This window comes from Prunus dulcis, chromosome 7, assembly GCF_902201215.1.
Source record: "Prunus dulcis chromosome 7, ALMONDv2, whole genome shotgun sequence".
NCBI classification, from domain to species: Eukaryota; Viridiplantae; Streptophyta; class Magnoliopsida; order Rosales; family Rosaceae; genus Prunus; species Prunus dulcis.
Window position 1 is genome coordinate 8,523,776 of NC_047656.1, and position 12,773 is coordinate 8,536,548.

The 12,773-nt window shown below is 38.2% G+C and overlaps 1 protein-coding gene across 2 annotated transcripts; it reads left to right on the plus strand.

The window, feature by feature from the left end:
* The first annotated feature begins 8,632 nt into the window (after positions 1–8,632).
* Positions 8,633–12,177, plus strand: LOC117634344. Of its 2 annotated transcripts, none has more exons than XM_034368418.1 (6): positions 8,633–8,975; positions 9,085–9,293; positions 9,776–10,074; positions 10,246–10,302; positions 10,790–10,907; positions 11,942–12,177. In XM_034368418.1, the coding sequence occupies exons 3-6, from the start codon at positions 9,858–9,860 to the stop codon at positions 12,042–12,044; spliced, it is 495 nt and encodes a 164-aa protein (XP_034224309.1). In that variant the 5' UTR covers positions 8,633–8,975; positions 9,085–9,293; positions 9,776–9,857; the 3' UTR covers positions 12,045–12,177. The 2 variants fall into 2 exon arrangements, with proteins under 2 accessions (XP_034224309.1, XP_034224308.1); XM_034368417.1 differs by having other exon boundaries at positions 8,636–8,975; positions 9,776–10,122.
* Positions 12,178–12,773: the final 596 nt, after the last annotated feature.

The following is a 12,773-nucleotide window of genomic DNA, read 5'->3' on the forward strand; positions in this document are numbered from 1 at the left end:
ACTACTTTCCATTTGTAGAAAATAAACAAATGGCATCTTCTGTTGAAATCGGAGGCTCGTGGTCAACCCAGGAAGATATTGCATTGTGCGAGTCTTGGGTGAACGTTAGTCATGACCCTATCACGGGCAATGAGATGAAGTTCCATCATATGTGGAGCAAAATTCATGGAGAATTTTGTCAAAGATCGGGTTCCATTCGGACCGAAATGGCTTTGTCTAGTAGATGGAAAATTCTAAACAAAGAGTTAGGGAAATGGAGAAATGCCTTGACAAAAGCAAAGGAGAACATTCGGAGCGGTGCGAATCTTTCCGATGAGGTAAAATATTTTTAATTGCCATTTTAATCAATTTAATGTAACTTTTTTTTTATTGCATATTCTATTTATTTTTTGTTGCACAATGTTTATTTTATTTTTGCATTTCCTAATTGGCTTTATTTATTTACATAATCAATTTTATTCTTGCATTTCAAAATAGTTTATAATTTCATGCATAATCTTTATTTTTGTTTTTGCATTTTCAATTTGTCTATATTTATTTACATAATCAATTTTATTCTTGCATTTCAAAATAGTTTATAATTTCTTGCATTGTATATTTTTTTAATGCACTTCCAATTATTTATTTTGAATAGATCATACAAGCACAAATGTGGTTCGGTGCCACGGGGCAAGGGAAAAAAAGTTTTGTGCATTTCCAATGTTGGGAAATTGTCAAAGATTGTTCCAGATTCAAAATTATTCCTACCGCACCCCCGGTTGTGTTGCATGAGACGCCGCTCCACGAATCGCCATCAACCGATTCGCCATTAGACTCCCCAATGGAAACGGAGTCACCACTCCCACGTCCGCCGAGACCTATTGGGAGAAAGGCGGCAAAGGCCAAGAGAGGGGCCACTTCAAACATTGATTGTGTTCAAATATTCGAGCAAATAGCTAAGAACAACTCTCTAAGATTGGAGAGAGACTTGAGGAGAGATGAAGCGGACAAGGCACGATTGGAAGCCTTTGCAATTGAAAAGCAACATGCAAAAGAAAAAGACGACGATGAAAGAGAGATGAAAATCATGGCCATGGATACGAGCCATATGTCTCCTGAAACAAAGGCCTATTGGAAGCATAAACGAAGGGATGTGATGAGAAGAAAACTTTTCCATGACGACGGTCCTAGCAATACGGATTGGCTAAATGATGAAAACCATTAGATTGTATTGTTGTATTTTTTTTATAATTGTTGTATTTTTTTTAAATTGTTGTATTATCCTTTAATTTGTTGTATTGTTTCTTTTTTATTCAATCAAAAAAGCATTCTATAATTGGACTACTTATTAAAAACATTTGAGCATTCCTCACAAAGATTAATTAAAAACAAACCTTCATTTATTGCAAACAACACACAAAACAAACCATACATAAAAGCATAATAATAAAAAAGACCTCGCAATAATTCCACAAAACACACACACAAAAACAAAGCATAATTAAAAACAAAGCATAATTCCAAACAAAGCACGAATCTAGCCTTCATCCATTGTGATTGCCTTTCATCTGCCACAAGTGCTCGATCAAGTCAACTTGACGTCTTTCGTGAACATATGAAGATTGCATTTCTTGATAACGATCAATCATGGGGTTGTTGAATCGACCATCGTGAAGTAACGGTTCGGGCTCCAATGGTAGTCCATTTGGTCCCATCGGCCTTTCATATATTCTTGTCAACGCCGTGTTCATAGGATCGGGTTCAAACACCTCTGGAGCATCGTAGTCATACTCATCCTCCACAATCATGTTGTGGAGGATGATGCAAGTCATCATAATACTCCTCAGCACCTCCTCGTCTAGCATCCGAGCAGCACCCCTGATAATTGCCCAACGAGCTTGCAAGATACCGAAACACCTTTCCACGTCTTTCCTGTAACCTTCTTGAAAGGAAGCAAAGCTTCTTTCCTTCTCGGATTGGGGATTCGGAATTGTTTTCACGAATGTCGTCCACCTAGGATAAATTCCGTCGGCAAGGTAGTATGCACCAGAGTATACGGTATTGTTGATTTGGTATGTGACCTGAGGGGAATGACCTCGCAATACCTCGTCGAACACCGGGGATTGACCAAGGACATTGAGGTCATTCTGAGATCCGGCAACCCCAAAAAAGGCATGCCAAACCCAAGTGTCGAATGAAGCTACGGCCTCCAAAATGATACTTTTTTGGCCCTTCCGATTCCCATAGTCTCCTTGCCACGCAGTAGGACAATTCTTCCACTGCCAATGCATGCAATCGATGCTTCCGATCATTCCTGGGAAACCTCGAGCCTCGCCTTTTTGTAGAAGCCTTTGCAGGTCCCTCGGAGTGGGTTTGCGAAGGTACTCCCTCGTGTACAAATTTTCCACTGCATCACAGAATCTCACCAAGCACTCTAGGATAGTAGATTTTCCCATCCTTGCAATCTCATCCACCTGCTCTGCAGATGCCCCATAAGCAAGCATCCGCAAAGCAGCTGTAAGTTTTTGCTCCGGGATAAGACCCAAAACTCCAACAACATCATGCTTTTGAATGAAGTATGTGTCGTAATTACAAATATCATGCATGATTTTTTGGAACAAATGTGGCTGCATTCTATATCTCTCTCGAAACTTATGAGCAGGATATAACGAATTTGGGATAAAGTAATCCTCCAAGAGATTCTTACCCCGAGACTCTCTGCGTCTGTCCACATTCGGGGCACGACGACGATGGTGTTGGCTTGATTGATTCATCATACACACCGCCGCTACTTCAAGCATTTCTTCCTCTTCTTCATCTTGCGTCCCGATCTTCTTCCTCACGTCTACGCCGGATTTCTTCCCATTCTTTCTGTTGCCTCTCCAACACCCTCCTGAAGTTTGACATTGAGAGTATAATGTGTTTTGTAAAATCTGAGAAATGAAGGAATATATCAGAGATGGTGTGAGAGGAGTGGTGTTGATGGTGTAGTTATATAGAGGGATTCAGAAGATAGAGATGACACGTGGCACAATTTTAGAGGGTGAAAATCTTATCTGAAATCTGAGATCACTATTTGTAAAAAAAATATCTGAAAATCTTATCAGACATGGGACACGTGGCACAATTTTAGAGGGTGAAAATCTTATCTGAAATATGAGATTATAATTTTTTAAAAATATCTGAAAATCTTATCTGACATGGGACACGTGGCACAATTTTAGAGGGTGAAAATTTTATCGGAAATCTGAGATTATAATTTTTATTAATGAATATCCAAAAATTTTATCTGGAATAAGACACGTGGCAACCGAGATTCACATCCGAAAATCTTATCCGAAAATTTACCATGATACCACAAGGTGGATGGGAGTCTATCTCATCGTTTGACAATACCAACAAGGCTTTAGATAGACTCTCATCATACTTCAAATCTCAAAATCGTATTTCCACAAAGCTAGTACTTACTTTGGGGTTTAGGATAGCTTTATCTCAATCCAAGTACGTCACTTACTGAACCCTCATACCATTTTTAGTGCTCGAACATTTTGTTGGTTAGGGTGAATATGAGTTTATCACATCACTTGACAATACCAACAATGCTTTATTCGTTCCTAGAAGTACTTACTAGCTTCGTAGATATATGATTTTAAGTTTTGCAGAGTCTACCTTCATCAGTTCCATCACAAAAGTAAAACCTCTTTCTCCTTATGATAAATTATTGGTTCTTATTTGTGTACTTGGGTGCTGGAGTGTGTAATTGCCAGTATTATTATGGGGTAAACTCTTCAGACGTAGGTGTTACTTAGGTGGAGTTCTTTCTTTGTATGCTACCTGATACGATTTACCGTCCACGCAAGTAAGGTTTAAATCACATAAAATACTTGCAAGAATACAAAGCTATTGTAGTATAGATGCCCATGCAAGGTCATTCTCCTCAAGGACTATTTAGCCACTTATGTAAAAAAAAAAAATTCCAATTAACTACCTAAAATTAAAAGTTAAGAAAGATGATTATGAAATTGTTTGATACGAAAAACAAATTTAAAAAAAAAAAAATTACGATTGAAGGAAAGAGTTTTAAATGCCAATTTATAAAAGCACTAGGGTTTCACTATCACCTAGTAATCCTATGAATTTTTACCAATTACTTATGATTTGCACATGCCACTTTGAAGGTTGGTTTTCCTAATTTATATTCTACTTGGAACCTCTAACATAGAACGTATATCCAACATGCAACCCGTCCGGACGTTCGGATCAAATCTGAACATGAAAGCCTCATTATGTTTTGTGAAAAACCCTTTGAAAAACCATGCAACCCTTAAGACGTGGTGTTCATCTTAAATGAAATTATAATTATTAATCACAAGAAGCTAGCGTCAATTTCAGGGAACCTTCCAACCAAAATTGCATCAAATTACTTTTCTAAAGATCCTAATAGTGATCAGGCATTAGGACAATTAGATAGTTTAAAACAGTGATTAACAATTCAAAGTATGCATGCAATCAATCATAAAAAATTAAATAAACATTACATATTCATGCTAAGGTTCAAGGCTTCACCCTAGCAAAAGAAAATTAGTTACCCATATTCATAATTGAAATCATGGCAAATATTATTAAGAAGGAAAAGAATGAAAACACCTTAAAGTCGCAAAAACTCCAAAACCCTAGCAATTGCTCTCCACAACGTCAAGTTCAAAAGCCAAAAAAAAAGTCCCCAATATTGCCGTGAAAACCAACTTAAATACCCCCTACAAACAAGCTGCCACCTCCAGCTTTCCTATCCCCACAAGGAAACTAATTAAAATAAAATAATACTAGGATATAAAGTCCAAATTGGACTAAGAAAATCTGCATATAAACTGCCCAGCCACGTTTTGGCCTCAAATCTCCTCCAAATCGGGCCCAAGATAGCTGGTTTTAAAGATAAAAATATTTTGAACACTTCTCCAGAAGGCCACGAACCCATCCGAGGTCATTTTGGGCTTCAATGTGCAATAAAAGCCCAAAACGTTACTATCTCTTTTATTTTATTGCCAGAAAATAGCTGCTTGGTAGAAAAATATGAAATTTTGATACGATCAAGCCAAGTGACTCGTGAACGTCCTCCAACTGGAATTACTCCAAAATTCGTCCATTTGATTATGTTTTGCTCCAGAGGAACTTGAAAGTTCTATAGTGGAAATATAATTCAAAGTATCAAAATTCTTCCAAAATATTAACAAAAATATACTAAGAATAGGGTTAAATATATAATATAAAATCTACTCATCACTACCCCTTTTGGAGATTGACACCATTTCGTACATTGCTAAATTTATTCAGATGGTTTAATTCTTCTGCGCAAAAGTCTCTATAATTAAGTGGAGTCTGTGTATGGGTCCAAATCGTTTCCTTAGTAATTTGGAACCTGAGTTAGTTAAGGAGTTTAATGATGTTCTGGACCAAGAAGCTTTATTTTGGAGACAAAAATCCAGGATTAATTGGTTGCAGAAGGGTGATAGAAATACAAAGTTTTTCCATCTTTCAACTATTATTAGAAGGAGGAGAAATAAAATTGAAAGACTTAAGAATTTTGCTGGTGATTGGGTTGAGGAGGCAGTGGGAATTAAAGCTTTAGCTGTGGCTTATTTTTCAGACTTGTTTTCTAATGATCATGTGGTGGACTCTGAGATTGGTTTTCCTAATTTGTTTCCTGGCTTAGATGTGGCTGATTTGAGGCTTTTAAATAGACCAGTTGCTTTGGAGGAAGTTAAAGCTAGTCTGTTTAATATTGGAGGACTAAAAGCCCCTGGGATAGATGGTTTTCCTGCTTGTTTTTATCAAAGCCAGTGGAATCGTTGTGGTGAAGATATCTTTCAGATGGTGATTGAGGCTTTTCATAAGTGTGCAATTCCTAAGAAGCTTAATATGACTCTTATTACTCTTGTGCCTAAGGTGGAAAGTCCTTTGTCAATGGTGCAGTTTCGCCCTATCAGCTTGTGTTCTACTTTGTATAAAGTGATATCCAAGGTTATTGTTGCCAGGCTCAGAACTATCTTACCCAATCTCATAAGCCCTAATCAGGTTAGTTTTGTTCCTGGTAGACATATTACTGATAATATTCTTATTGCTCAAGAATTGATGCATAAGTTTAAATTGTCAAAGGGTAAAAAAGGGTTCATGGCTTGGAAAATTGATCTCTCTAAGGCTTATGACCGCCTAAATTGGAATTTTATTGAGCATGTGCTTGTGGAGTTGGGTCTGCCTCTCAATCTAATAAAGTTGATCATGAGTTGTGTTTCTACTGTGAAGTATCAAATTTGTATCAATGGAGAGCTCACTGATTCTTTCCAACCTAAGAGTGGTATTAGACAAGGGGACCCTTTGTCTCCATATTTGTTTGTGTTGTGTATTGAAAAGTTGTCCCATATTATTTTTGAGGATGTTCGGATGGGTAAATGGAGACCTGTTAAGTCCTCTCAAGCTGGGCCTGCTGTCTCTCACCTCTTTTTTGCTGATGACTTAGTTTTGTTTGCTGAAGCTACCTCTAATCAAGCTAGAGTTTTGAAGAATTGCTTGGAGGTTTTTTGTCAAGCCTCTGGTCAAACAGTAAATTTTGATAAATCTGCTATCTTCTGTTCTCCTAACACCTGTAAGGAGATAGCTAAGGAAATCAGTTGTATTTGTGGCTCTCCTCTAACTGAAGATCTTGGAAGGTACCTGGGCATGCCTCTATTGCATTCTCGAATTGATAAAAGGACTTATAGTAGCTTAATTGACAAAGTGCATAAAAGACTTGCTGCTTGGAAGGGTAAATTTCTTTCTTTAGCTGGTAGAGCTACCCTTATTCAATCTGTTACTTCGGCTGTACCTGTTTATGCAATGCAAACTGCTAAACTGCCTACTAGTGTGTGTGATGCACTTGATAAATTAAATCGAAATTTTTTTTGGGGTGGGAGTGAGAAAATGAGCAGGGTCCATCTTTGTCAGTGGGATCTTGTTTGTAGGCCTAAGAGTAAAGGGGGGTTGGGCTTTAAAAAAACTGGTGCTATGAATCAAGCTTTGTTAGCCAAGATTGGTTGGAGGTTGCATATTAAGGATGAAGGATTGTGGGCAAAGATTTATGAGGCTAAATACCTTAAAGGCCATTCTATTCTTGATGATTCTGTGATTTTTAGGCAGGATTGTTCTTCTAGTTGGAGAGGTGTGCTACATGGGGCTGCTCTTCTAAGGAAGGGTATGTTATGGAGAATTGGGGATGGTGGTACTGTTAGTTTTTGGAAGGATAATTGGGTTTTTGATGCTCCTTTAAACCAAAATGATAGTTGTGTGCATATTTGTGACCCAGATTCTGTTATTTCCAGTTTTTACAAAAATGGTTGGTGGGATATGGAGAAACTAAGGGCTGCTTTACCTAATGATCTGGTCCAACGAGTTATTAGCTATCCTGTGGGGTTTAATAGTGGGATTCAGGATGCTCAAATTTGGAAGTTTTCTCCCAATGGGATTTTCTCTGTAAAATCTGCTTATAATATGCTTTTTGAGGGTTGCTCTGATGTTGATTGGAAGTTTTTGTGGAAGCTTAAGATTCCTCCCAAGTTGCATATTTTCTTTTGGCTTGTTTTTCAAGGAAAAATTCTTTCTAATGAGCAAAGAGCTAGAAGACAGCTGTCTTTGGATGCTTCTTGTGGTTCTTGTCACTGGCCTGTGGAGTCTGTTCTTCATATTCTTCGTGATTGTGTTAAGGCTAGGAAGGTGTGGAATGCTCTTCTTAATTCTAGTCAAAGTGCTGGATTTTTTACTATGGACTTTCAGCCTTGGCTTAAAGTAAACTTGATGTCGAAGATTGTTTGGGCTGATGGTTTTCCCTGGAATTTGGTTTTTGTTTTCACATGTTGGTACATATGGAAATGGAGGAATTTCTATGTGTTTCATGGTGATGAAGAATTGGCTTTTGACTCTATACAGATTATTACTGCTGCTGTGAAGGAATGGTTTAAAGCTTCTATTGTTTCTTCTATCAAGTGTGCTAAGGTTGAGGCTTGGTTTGCTTGGGAACCTCCTCCTGCTGGGGTCTTTAAACTGAATGTTGATGGCTCTAGGAAAGTTGCTTCTGGCCATATTGGTGCTGGAGGTGTGCTGCGTGATGTTTCTGGTGATTGGTGTAGTGGTTTTGCAATTAATTTGGGAAAAGGGCAGATTCTAGAGGCTGAATTATGGGGCTTGTTTTTTGGTCTGAGAATGGCTGTTGAGAAAGGGTTTAATAACCTTATCGTTGAGATGGATTCGGCTGTTGCTATCCAGCTTGTTCAGCAACATGATTCTCTTACTTTGCACCCTCTTGCATCTTTGGTCTCTAATTGTTGGCAATTAATGCAGAAGCTTGAGAATTGCAGCCTCCATCATATTTTTAGGGAGAAAAACAGTGTTGCAGATCAACTGGCTGCTTGGAGTTATAACTTAGATTTTGGTATCTGCATTTTTGATGAGGCCCCAAGTTGGGTTGGGTCTTCTTTGGTGGATGATTTGTTAGGGGTGCCTAGACCCCGCTTGATTTGTGTTGGCTAGTTTGTTTTGTGTGTTTGGGGTTTTCCCCCCCAGTTCACCAAAAAAAAAAAAAAAAAAAAAAAAGAAGTCAATCTGCTTAATAATATTGGCCCATTCCGTCAGATTGCTTCACTCAAGCAAGAGTCTTGGGTTCCGTCTTAGATTTACTTTGGTTAAGCTTGACCAGGAGTCTTTTTAAACTCATTATGAAACTGTTGTTTTTGCGTCAAAGCTTGGTTGCATGATGGAGTTACAAAGATTGTCATATAACGTTTATGTTTCCAAGTTTTGAAGTGATAGATCTGGTTCTCCGCTTTCAGGTGGCTTGTGGATCATATGATTGAACTTGGGTTCTCAAAGTCAGTGTCAGACTGGATAGGCACCAACCTCAAAAAACAAGGAGATCATGAGACATGGGCGTTCAATCTTGACGATGTTGTCCAGATGTTCAAGTCTTACCAGTAAATTTCTTATTATTTTCTATCAGTTCTTAGAAGTATAAACAATAATTTTTTTTTTTTCCCTCCCTCCCCCTTACCTTTCCATCTTTCCATGAATCCAAAATATTAGGGAGAAGTCCTATTGGCATCTGTTAGAGCAACCCCCAAAAGATATGGAGATAGCTGTTGTGCGTGCTGAGAACAGTGATTGTTGGGACCCGGATGTGATTCAACGTCTTGAAAGTCTTGCCAATGGGGAAGGAGATGGATCGGAGGGAAAGTTTTCAGTTCACGTTCTCCCCAAGTCAGGCCATTGGTTTCACGTGGACAATCCAAAAGGTCTTCTTGAGATTGTGGCACCTAGGATTTCATCCCTATGACAAGTTTTTTAAGATAATTGGGTTTTAACTTTTTAAGTCACCTGCCGCAAAAAATATATGGCGGATTTCAATTTTTCGCTTTCATCTAGAACTATTTCTACATTATAACCAATTGTTGAAGAAGCCAATGCGGTTGATTCAAAGGCATCTTGTTAAATTTCAAAACTCAGGCATTAAAATGTAGGTTAAAACAGGCAAAATAAATCAATCCGAGCAGTTTGGTTGCCTAGACTAACCTAACACCGTATATATACTAAGAACATGTAATTTTATTACATTTTTACACCTACCACTCTTCTGTTGAAAGCAATCGTTTATCAACTATTCTTCAATTTCCGATATCGACTTAGAAGGGAGTATGCATATTTGTTTTAATTGCTACTAGTATGAGGCCTAAATCGAACTAATGCGAATCTGATATTACATTTCTTTGATGTGCAGTGTGGCATATCTATTCAAGGTTAATAGTTTGTTGCACCAAACGACGTCGTGGTAGTCGTTATTAGCACAGTCTGTATTTTCAATGATCTCCTCTTTGCCCAAACGTAGCGCCAAATCCCCCATGGCGCGAACCATCAGAGACAAACCGGGTCTCCACCACGACCTCCTGACCCGATTCGTTATCTCACGGCGGCCATTGCAAACAGTAGCATACGAAGAGCTCCGGCCCTCCACCTATACAAAAGCCTACAACTCCACCGCTTTTGTCCTCCATGGCTTCCTGGGCTCCGCCAGAACCTGGAGATCTTTCTCTCGCACCCTCCTCTCCAATCTCTCCAGCCCATCTGGTCTGTCGTCTTCTCTGCTCAAGTTATTAATTCCTCTATTTTCATAAATACACTAATTTTGTTCTGACCAAAAAAAGAAAAAAAAACACTAATTTTGTTTCTTTTTTCTTTGATTGTGTGTAGGTTGGAGAATGGTGCTTGTGGATTTGAGGAACCGTGGGAGGTCAGCTGAGATCGGAGGTCTGAAACCCACCTCATGATTTGGTCAATGTGGCTAATGATTTGGCTCATTTAATTATTATCTCACTCCCGCAAAGTGAATCAAAATGTGCAAGTTTTTTAGTGTAGGCTGTTGGGTCTTTCCTTGATGCAAAATGATTATATATTGTGAGTCAAAATACTGTTTTTTGGGTTGGGGAGTGAGTGAGTTCTACGCTTTTTGGTTCTAAGAGCTCTTTACTTTGCATTTGTAGCATCTCTAGGATCAACTATTGGGACCCCACTTGTAGCTTCTTGAACCTTGAATGTTGAAAACTCTCCAACCAATGAGCAGGGTTTTTAGGGGTTTTGTTATGTTGCATAAATCTTGATTAGTTTCATTGTTTAGTTTTACAAGTTGTGCTTACCAGACTGGTTTGTCATTTTAGTGTGGCTCCTGTTATCAAACAGGGCCTGTGGGCTAGTGAGTTTTACCTTTTGATGCCCTTTGTATTTTCATTGTGACCAGAACAGCTCTGGGTATTGGATTCCCTTCCAGGAGAAGTGAACCTTAAAAACAGAAATAAGGAAGTTGAGAGAGTTTTGCACACATTGCAGAGTCTACCTTCATCAGTTCCATCACGAAAGTAAAACCTCTTTCTTCTTATGATAAGTTATTTGGTTATTGTGTGTACTTCGATGCTGTAGTTTCGTAGTGTTATGGCATAAATGTTCAGGAGTTGGTGCCTGGTGGAGTTCTTTATTAAAAAAAACTACTCCCAATCTACTTTTTACAATGCTTTTGGATAAATAAATAAATAACAAAATAATGGTGGGAAGGGTCAGCAAAGCCTGTCTATCAACCATGCCTAGGGAACCGGCTCTTCTTAGATTCCCACGCTTCCGCGATATTTTCGTTAAAGCTCTTCACGTGCCTGCCTGTATTTTCACCAGGTAGCAGCTCTTCACGTGCCTGCCTGTATTTTCACCAGGTAGCTACAGTCCCCCCACTGGCTCCCATGATGGCTGATATTAATTTGTTTTTTTCCCATGGATGGCTAACGTGAAGATGTATCCAACTATTAATAAGAGTACTTTTGCTGATATTTCAAATTTCATAAACTCATACGAACCTTTATCCATTTTTGGTTCTGCTCTCCGATGTCCTGCATCATCAAAAATGGCAAAGAGAGAGCAGATGCAAGCACAACTCCTTTCCTCTCTCACTCTCCTTCTAACTCCAGAATTAAACCCAACACTCAACCTCTACCTCACCCTCCTCCTATATATTGACATCATCTTCCTTCACATTTTACTCACATCCTAGATTAACTACATATTTCATTTGCATCATCATCTAAACACATGTTACATAGCTATTCCCCGTTCTTTAAAATTGTTCCGCCTCTTAAAAAAAGCATGGGGCATCCTTAAACAATCCAAGCTTGCTGTTGCTCTATTTTTTTGATTTTTGTTTCTCCTAGCGTTGGATTGTTTAAGGGTGCTCCAAGCTTTTTTTAAGAGGCGGATCAATTTTAAGTCTTTGGACATTAACACTATTTGTTTTATTTTGGTGTGTAATTTTAAGTCTTTGGACATTAATACTCTTTGTTTCATTTCAATGTGTAATTTTAAGTCTTCGGACAACACTCTCTTGTATTGGTTTTTGTTCTTTTGTCAGCAGGTGGAAGGCCTTACTAGCACGAGGCAGGAAATGGATAACAAAGTTGCTGAGGATCCTTCTTCCGGAACTACAAATCCTGATGCATGACGATGTTCTCTGATCTCCTAATTTTATTATTATTATTTGTAATTGTGATGTTTGAAGAGACTTTTAGTTTTGATTTGATCCATTGGTCCAAACATTGAATCACAACACTGAGTTTTGTGGAGTAATAAGAACATAAGAATTTAACATGTGTTTTATGAAGCAAATATGATTGCGGATCGATGATGCCTTAACGACTATGTGACATAATTATGTGCATTCTCGTATTTGGTTTTCTAATTTCCCTATTTTGTAGTCGTTATAATTTATTTTAAATTTCATAATATTGGAATCCTTTGTGGATCTTCGTCCTATACTTAGTGATGTAGTGTCGTGAGATAGGGTCAAACAACTTTTCTTTTTCTTTTTTTCCTGCGAAAGGTGTCGAACACTTTCAGAGAGAAAGTGGTGCAATTAAATGCCCACTGCGTAAAGTCCCTTTCAATGTGGATGAGTTTGAGTTACTTTCCTTCCAAGTTGAAACAAACAAGAAATCCAAAACGATCGAGCACGCACCAAGTCTACATCACTCACGTGCTCCTTTTTCCTATACCCTCTGCCCTCCATTCATCATGGCTTACGGTAGTACTACTACTAAGTTACAAAGTTTACAAACCCTTCCCTACGAACCATTCACAAAAAAGAAACAGATATCCCACCCATTTCCAATTCAATCAGTATTTAAATTAATTTTAAAATTTTAAAATTAAAAAAAAAAAACATTTAAAGAAAAAGGATGTGTCCG